This window comes from Sprattus sprattus (genome assembly GCF_963457725.1).
Source record: "Sprattus sprattus genome assembly, chromosome: 1".
Classification (NCBI taxonomy): Eukaryota; Metazoa; Chordata; class Actinopteri; order Clupeiformes; family Clupeidae; genus Sprattus; species Sprattus sprattus.
In genome coordinates, this window is record NC_137920.1 from 38,868,681 (window position 1) to 38,877,162 (window position 8,482).

At 41.3% G+C, this 8,482-nt stretch overlaps 2 protein-coding genes across 2 annotated transcripts; one reads left to right on the top strand and one right to left on the bottom strand.

The window, feature by feature from the left end:
• The first annotated feature begins 2,602 nt into the window (after positions 1–2,602).
• Positions 2,603–4,577, top strand: ppp1r27b (protein phosphatase 1, regulatory subunit 27b). The gene is made up of 3 exons (XM_080832657.1): positions 2,603–3,022; positions 3,347–3,497; positions 3,922–4,577. The coding sequence occupies exons 1-3, from the start codon at positions 2,791–2,793 to the stop codon at positions 4,040–4,042; spliced, it is 504 nt and encodes a 167-aa protein (XP_080688783.1). The 5' UTR covers positions 2,603–2,790; the 3' UTR covers positions 4,043–4,577.
• Positions 4,578–5,537: 960 nt separating this feature from the next.
• On the bottom strand, positions 5,538–7,042 carry anapc11 (APC11 anaphase promoting complex subunit 11 homolog (yeast)). Its single transcript, XM_080840155.1, has 3 exons — positions 6,991–7,042; positions 6,643–6,762; positions 5,538–5,858 (listed from the first exon to the last, which is right to left on the bottom strand). Exons 2-3 carry the CDS (start codon positions 6,749–6,751, stop codon positions 5,713–5,715), a joined length of 255 nt encoding a protein of 84 aa, XP_080696281.1. The 5' UTR covers positions 6,752–6,762; positions 6,991–7,042; the 3' UTR covers positions 5,538–5,712.
• Between the last annotated feature and the right edge of the window lie 1,440 nt (positions 7,043–8,482).

Below are 8,482 nucleotides of genomic sequence, written 5' to 3' on the forward strand. Positions count from 1 at the left end.
TCAAGCTTAAGCTTGTTAAAAGTACAACTTTGTACCTTTAAAATGTAATAAAATGTCTGCAATTATCACCTTTAGGACCATTTCCATATACAGCCGCGGAAAAAATTAAGAGACCACTTCAAAATTATCAGTTACTCTGGTTTTAGTATTTATTGGTATGTGTTAAAGTAAAATGTACATTTTTGTTTTATTCTATAACCTACTGGCAACATTCCTACCAAATTTCAAATAAAAATATTGTAATTTAGATCATTTATTTGCAGAAAAATGACAATTGGTCAAAATAGCAAAAAAGATGCAGTGTCTTCAGATCTCGAATAATGCAAAGAAAACAAGCTCATATTCATTTTTAAACTACACAATACTAATGCTTTAACTTAGGAAGAGTTCAGAAATCAATATTTGGTGGAATAACCTTGATTTAAAATCACAACTTTCATGTGTCTTGGCATGCTCTCCACCAGTCTTTCACATTGCCGTTGGGTGACTTTATGCTACTCCTGGCGCAAGAATTCAAGCAGCTTGGCTTCTTTTCATGGCTTGTGACCATCCATCTTCCTCTTGATCACATTTCAGAGTTTTTTTATGGGATTCAGGTCTCGAAATTGGGCTGGCCATGACAGGGTCCTGATCTGGTGGTACTCCATCCACACCTTTACTGGCCTGGCTGTGTGGCATGGAGCATTGCCCTGCTGGAAAAAAAGCAAGTTTTTCTTCCGGGACAACGTTGTACTTTGCCTGGCTGAGGTTTGTAAAAGACCATAAGGTTTGAAAAAAGCGGACTGGAGGTTCTTCTAAGTTCGTCTTCTGTGATGAGTCCAATTTTCAGCTTTGCCCAACACATGGTCGTCTGATGGTTAGACGGAGACCTGGAGAGGCCTACAAGCCACAGAGTCTTGCACCTACTGTGAAATTGGACTCATCAGAGAAGACGAACTAGGAGACCCTCCAGTCTGCTTTGGTTCAATCCTTATGGTCTTTTACAAACCTCAGCCAGGCAAAGTACAACGTTGTCCCGGAAGAAAAACTTGCTTCCTTTTGCTCTGACAATGTTCCCCAACTCTGAGAAGTGTTTTTTTCCAGCAGGGCAATGCTCCATGCCACACAGCCAGGCCAGTAAAGGTGTGGATGGAGTATCACCAGATCAGGACCCTGTCATGGCCAGCCCAATTTCGAGACCTGAATCCCATAAAAAACCTCTGAAATGTGATCAAGAGGAAGATGGATGGTCACAAGCCATGAAAAGAAGCCGAGCTGCTTGAATTCTTGCGCCAGGAGTAGCATAAAGTCACCCAACGGCAATGTGAAAGACTGGTGGAGAGCATGCCAAGACACATGAAAGTTGTGATTTTAAATCAAGGTTATTCCACCAAATATTGATTTCTGAACTCTTCCTAAGTTAAAGCATTAGTATTGTGTAGCTTAAAAATGAATATGAGCTTGTTTTCTTTGCATTATTCGAGATCTGAAGACACTGCATCTTTTTTGCTATTTTGACTAATTGTCATTTTTCTGCAAATAAATGATCTAAATGACAATATTTTTATTTGAAATTTGGTAGGAATGTTGCCAGTAGGTTATAGAATAAAACAAAAATGTACATTTTACTTTAACACATACAAATAAATAGTAAAACCAGAGAAACTGATAATTTTGAAGTGGTCTCTTAATTTTTTCCGCGGCTGTATTATAGGGTACCTTTCTGACAAATGTACCTTTGGGTACAAAAATAATACCTCCTGCGGGTTAACCTTTTAGAACACCACAGAGCAAAGGAAATACAACCAGTCTCAATACTTTTTAAACACTACTAATTAACATTTATATTAACACGTTCTGTCAGATTATTAATATGCTAGTACTTTCAAAGCATGTGTGTTCAAAGTCTTATACATCTTATTTGTTTTCTCTAGACATACATTTTAGCCACAAAAAACTTTAACAGTGATTATTTGAATTAAATAATACAAAGTACACTACAAATGAGTGCAGTTATGTAGGGTAGTCAGAACATTCTAGAAGTAGAAGAATACTTCAGACATTATCATCAGGCAGTGATTATATTTAACTTTCAGTTCACCATGTGAATAATTTACTGCCTTTAGCCATCATGGTCCAGCAATGCGACCAATTTATTGATTCAGTGATCACCCTTCACACACGTTTACCTCAAGTCTATTTTTGCAACTCTAACCTAAATATATATAACCTATCAATGGCCCTGAAGATTGACACACTTAAGTTGTAAACCTTTTTTTTTGTTTTGTTTACTCGAAGTTACCCTGGTGTCTGTGGTGTGTGACCACTGGCTGTAAGGTATCAGGGCCAAATAAGTGGCTGAGAGGGTGTGTGTGTGAGAGGGATGGCTGCAGGTTAAAAAAAAAGTCTCTCATGGGCTGCGGTGAAAACAGAAGCTGAGGTTACTCATAGCTGGGTGAAGCACGGGAGCCGGTGACCGTATGCTGGGCAGGACTAAGTTAGGCCACTCATCTTCTAATTCGGTCACTTGATCTGTGAGGTGACAGCCCCTAAAATAGCTCCACGGAGAGTATATAGAGCCCTATGGGCCGGCCCGTTCATTCAGAGCACTCGCACCACATCGCCTATCCAGACAGACATTGAGACAGTCAGCAAGACATCTGCAACAGAGACAGAAGACCATCAGACCCAGAGGACAATCGCAACCAACACACACAGCACAGCACCTCCATCAAAGAAGACCCTAAAGCACTTTAGGATTGTTCCTGCACCTTCTGGCCTCTTGACTTTTCCACATCGCCTTTTGAGAAGATGAAGTACTTCCAGTATCCCATCTCCCAGACTATCGGTTACAGCGACCGCATTGCTAAGGACTGTGGGGCAATGCCATGTGCCCACGCCGCCGCATCCCTCAAGCCCATCCGGAATGTCCGCTTCCCAAACGACATCGTCTTTCAGGACTACGTGCGCACAGGGGAACTGGAGCGCATTGGCCGCTTCATCCTGGCCAAGAGAGTGAGCCTGGACACCATCTACCACTCAGGTGAGTCTCCCGACCAAACCCTCATCATAGTACACGAGGAAACTCTACATGCATGCATGTCTCAATCGGCGTTTTCAACATAGGTCAATAACTGAAAGTTAGATCTAGTCTGTATTCTAACTGAACGTCGTTCCTGACCAATGTGAGGAACTGAATCCTTTTTTTTATGTATTTATTTTTAATATTTTATTAGTGTTCAGAATCTCGCATACACATATTTCAATTTTTCAGATTCTATGTATATGGCAAACAGTATACTTATTTTCTTACTATTGCATAAAACCTTAAGAGGCGAGTTTTATAAGGTGCTGTTATCGCCTGCAGGCATGGCAGCCATTCATGAGGCCGTGCTGTCTGGCAACCTGGCCTGTGTCAAGCTCCTAGTGGAGCACGGTGCAGACATCCACCAGCAGGACGAGGAAGGCTGGAGTCCTCTTCACATGGCCTGCAGCGATGGATTCCCAGACATCGCAAGGTGGGCTTCTTCACCTTTGCAAATCCACCACACACATACACTCATCCACTTCACATACGCACTTTAAAACTACACTCTCTCTCTAGCTCTCAAACTCACTCTAGCTCCTGTTCTTCAATCTGGCTACATGCTGGCTGTTAATTAGCACAGTGAAAAACATTCGCACATTAGAAAAATGCACACTGGATACGCACACAGGCATGCACTCTCTGATCACATGAAGCAAAGCACGTCAGAGGGAAAACTAAACCAGAGAGAAACTACACCAGAGGTTGGCGCAGATGCCAGAGCCTCACATAGCCCTGCCCTTCTGCCCTCTGCCCCAGCGGGCATGCAGAGGTCTGAATGCCAAGGTCCCTGGGCCAGGCCGCCTTATGAATCACCCTGTGTTGAGCAATGCCATCTCCCTCTCGTCTGCCCTCAGGTACCTGCTCTCTTTGGGCGCCGACGTGAATGCCGAGAACGAAGACGGAGACAAGCCCGCTGACCTCGTCGACCCCGACTGCAAGGAGCTAGCGGAGCTGTTCGGGGTGGGCGGGGACTGAGCTCTCAAAGAGACACAAAGCTCAACTGCATCTGCTTGCTCCTATTCTTCGTTGCCAGGGTGACGGAATGCAATATGCAAGTTCTGTGGGTCTGGTTCTTTCCGCCACAAGAGAAGGTCTTCAGGCACACCTGTAGTAGGGTGTTGTTCAGGAGAAGGCTTGGGATGGGCGGCTTACTGTGGGGACTGTGGCCGTTTAATGATGCAAGGGGCTCTACCCATGATCCGTGTTTACACTTTTCTTTGGCTCAGTGGTTAGAAAGTGTTGAAGCTCTTGTTGTCAGCCTTACTAGTGAAAACTAGGGCATAATGCTTCCTTTGAACACCTTTTTTTACGGTACATGTGATTTTTAGAAAGGCGCTCCTATTGTTGTGGTTGCAACACAGCTTTCTTTTAAATGTTCACATGCAATTTGTTGTGTAAATGTTTACACATTTTGTGTTTAGTTTTTATAGTTTTTTAGCTGCAATATCTTGCAGTTACACTACACATTTGATATACATGATGTGCAATGTAATACATTTGTATTGTCTATTCTTACCATTTGTTTTTATACTTTTTTCAATAAAGTCTCCTTTGATTACATTCACGATCAACTTTGCATCTTAATTTCTGCAGGTGAAAATCATTTTTAAATTAAAACATTTCTTCACTACTTTAAAATAGCACTTCTGGTAGTGTTTTCATAAAGCGCCTGTTTTTTTCCACATTTTCTCATTTTAAAACTCACAGCTGATTTGAAATGTTTCGTTTTTATTTTGAAAGAACTGTCTAATGTTAATACCCGCCACAGACCTCAGGCACTGTATCCCTCTAGTGGACAATATGAGTAACTACTACACTACACAGGAGCACAACTGCATCAATAGCAGAATTATGCTTACTGACTCAAGAAGACACACTCTCCTTGTTTGCCAGGTTCATTGGCTTGTGATAAGTTACTGGACGGCCCTTTTTTTCCTGCATCGTCTACCAGACTGCTTTCGGTCTGTGAAGTTCATCAAATGTCCCTCATTGAAATTTTTAGAAAAAGGCCAATGTAATTTTGGGGGAAAGCCATACCATCTTTGCCGTAAAAAAAAGTAAATATCTGACAGATTGACGAATGAGCCATCAGTAGGCTTTTGAACACAGGAAACTGTGAGTCTCTTAGTTTCACTAAGACAAAAAGGAGCTAGACAGCTACTGCTGCGCATTTAACCTCACAAAGCTTAGTATTGTCCTGTGACAAAAAATACATATATATTATTTAATCACCAATTAATTTAGGTGTCACTTGAAGTGCTCATGAAGCTACTGGGTACACTTTTTTGAGGTCAACTGCATTCACAGTCCCCTATATGGCACATGGCACAATATGTCAGGTTTTCCTTAAAGTCAAAGAACCCATGTTTAAACTTCAACTTTCAGTGACAATAAACTCTGGGCCAAACTTTTTGCAAACCTGGTCTTTCTGAGAGTAAAATAGTCTTACACGTTAACTAACATGAAAACATTTAATATTTCCATTGTTCTTTACTTTAACATAATGCACTTGTCATTTTAATACAAAAAAATGTTAAATATAAAAATATGAATGATTTCTGTGTACTTATTTCCACATAGTTATAAATGCCTGTGTGTTTGACAGTCTGTAAGTTTCTAAGTGTCAGTGCAATCAGCCAATGGCCTCATTCCTTAAACTTCCACTCCTGCCGACACATAGGGCACTGTTGTTGCACCTGCTGCGAGTTCAGCCACTTGAGAATGCAGTGCATGTGGAAACAGTGGGAGCACTGGCCCCAGACCAGTGGGCAGTCATCTCCAGGAACCTTACCTGAAAACACAAGAGGCATTTTAGAAGGGTGACTACTGGCACAACAAATGATGATAAATTAGTCTTTCCCTCAGCCTAGCCCACCTGAGGGCTGTACTACGAAGGGAGTTTGACCTGCTCGGATTTAACGAAATAAGCCTTAACACCAGGCTCTGTATCTGGGCACAAATATCTGTTCGTAGACGTGCCGTGCTGCTACCAGCACCATCTCCCTCGCCAACTTATACTTCAAGCAGTATGCCTGGGCGAGCCAGCTGAGTATGGATGCGCAGGTCAGTTGGGGATAGCGCCCTGATGAAGTGGTCGCTCATGTGTGTCTCCGCATGTGTGCCTGCGCCGGTCTCGTCAGACCGTCACTGTCATTAATCAGAGTCCGCAGCGGCCCGCACGTTTCACGTCTTTGTCGCCCATGCGGATCAGACCGCAGGAGCTCCGCTTGAAAGCATTGCCCCAAACGCCGCCCCAGCACGCTGAGCACAACTCATAATTAGCCATCTCGCCACGATCCAAAAGCAATAAGACAGTTTGCCGTCTGTCAAACAAATAGCAAGTTGTTGGGCTCTCTGTTCATCTGACCAAGAACTCGCCAGGGCTAGAAGTTCAAAATGGGCATGGACCATGAATCATAACAGACCCTCGATATCCTCGATATCCTGGTGCTGGTTTTCCTACCTTCTTCATAGGTTGAATGACAAGCTTCACCAGGCTATGTCGTTACGATGTGAAGATTTATTATCAGAAGAGAAAGATGTAAGGTAACACACAGCACATTTAGGCTACTTACAATCTGGACAACATCCATTGAAAGGTGCGCGACAGATCCCACAGTTGTCATCATTGGCTACCCAGGACCAAGATGCCACACCGTTCCACTGTTTGATTTTCACCTTCATTTCAGAAATACCTGATGAGAACAACGTTGAAACATCAGTGGAATATTGGCTTGCTCATTTTATAAAGGCCACACAGTTAATTTATTCGCACAGAAAGGCAAAGCTTCCTAGCAAAGCGGTTTCTGCACCCGACAAAACATTAACATTTCAGTCAAGCATAGTAAGCATTTTGAGTAGGTAAAGTCTAGCTAGTTAATTAAATGTGTTTACCCTTGTGTTACTGCTAAATTCATCCTTACCGTTTAAACTTAAGAGCAAACGAATCTTCTTTCCATGTTTCTAGCAGCGTGTAGCCAGCGACAATAATGACATTTTCAAAATGGCCGCCAATCGCAATTAAAACAAATTAAAAATAAAAGTCGAAACTCATTCATTCTATTTTAATCATACATTGACTAAAAATAAAGAGAAAAATGCCCTTTAACAAACTGTATGTGCTACTAAAGGTATACTAAGCGTAGAGGTGGGACAGTGGTGTATGTTGTTTAGCTGAAAAAGCAAGTCATTTGCTTCCCCAAAAAATCTGGTAAATGACAAATCCAAAATTTTACCTACAATAGAAGTTTGAACATTTACATGTGTCTTTCCACCTGCCTGAGTCTGAGAGTTGAAATAACTGCCTTCATATTGGCATCCTTAAATTGTGCATCCTTGATATGGGGGTGAAATTCTTATAACAAGTAGGCCTACTTTAAGGAAATACATAGATATTGATGGCTGCCTCGCTTTTGTAGGTGTGTGTGTGTATGTTTGTGTACTATGTATTGTATGTGCATGTGTGCTTTAAATAGGGAACACAATAATGGCACTCTGTAACTATTTGTGGTTAGTTGCAGCAGTCAGTCTCATCAACTATCCCCACAACCTTCTGTTTCATGGACAGCTATTCAGTGCCTCATATTGATGCAAACTTTCACATTTACAAAATTCTATTTATATATATGTGTGCTGTGGAAACATTTACCGTCTTTGTACACTTGACCTATTTGTACCACACAACCAAGACACATACTATTACCTGTAACACTCCTTGCTGCTATTACACCTGCATTTCCCTAGGGGGATGTATGAAAGTTTATCGTATCTTATCTTATATTCCTTTTATAAGGACGCCTATATTGCAGTAATCTCTGTTTCTGATTCCGATTGTAAATCACTTCTGCAGGCACAAGGCCATGTACAGTGCACTCCCCTGTGTATTCCTTACTGATATGGGGCCAGAGGTTTTAAAGTCATATAGAGTTTACATCTCTTTAATACCCCTTGCACAGTTGTAGCCTGAATACAAATATATATTTTTTTGTCCTTTGTTAATACATATGTAAACATGTTGTATTGTATGTATGTCCATGTATTTCTCTCTGTTTGGGTGTGTTAACAATGTGTTAACAATGTGCATAATCCATATATATTTTAGATAGGTCACATAATAGGGAAAGTTCAACTCACAACTCTGTCTATAGGCTCAATGTAGTGATGTTTGGTGGGTGTTCTTCGACACACAAGCAGTATAAATACAAAAAAAAATCAGCTATGTGGCCCTTGGTGTATAATGCAACTTACTGGATGTGGCGATAATGAATTAATTTAGAAATTAAAAATATTTAACAACGAAAAACTAAATGTTGTGTACCTAATACAGTTTTTTACGATTGCTTTAACACTAAAACCCATTGGCTGAACAAAGTTTTCAGTTGCCTGAACTCATGTAGCTAATTGTGCAGTCTGTTG

Coding starts and splice junctions, on each gene's coding strand:
- anapc11 (XM_080840155.1), bottom strand. CDS start 6,751: ATGAAGGTGAAAATCAAACAGTGGAACGGTGTGGCATCTTGGTCCTGG. Junction 5,859..6,642: donor CAATGGATGTTGTCCAGATT/GTAAGTAGCCTA, acceptor TTGTGTTTTCAG/GTAAGGTTCCTGGAGATGAC.
- ppp1r27b (XM_080832657.1), top strand. CDS start 2,791: ATGAAGTACTTCCAGTATCCCATCTCCCAGACTATCGGTTACAGCGAC. Junction 3,023..3,346: donor GGACACCATCTACCACTCAG/GTGAGTCTCCCG, acceptor TATCGCCTGCAG/GCATGGCAGCCATTCATGAG. Junction 3,498..3,921: donor GGATTCCCAGACATCGCAAG/GTGGGCTTCTTC, acceptor GTCTGCCCTCAG/GTACCTGCTCTCTTTGGGCG.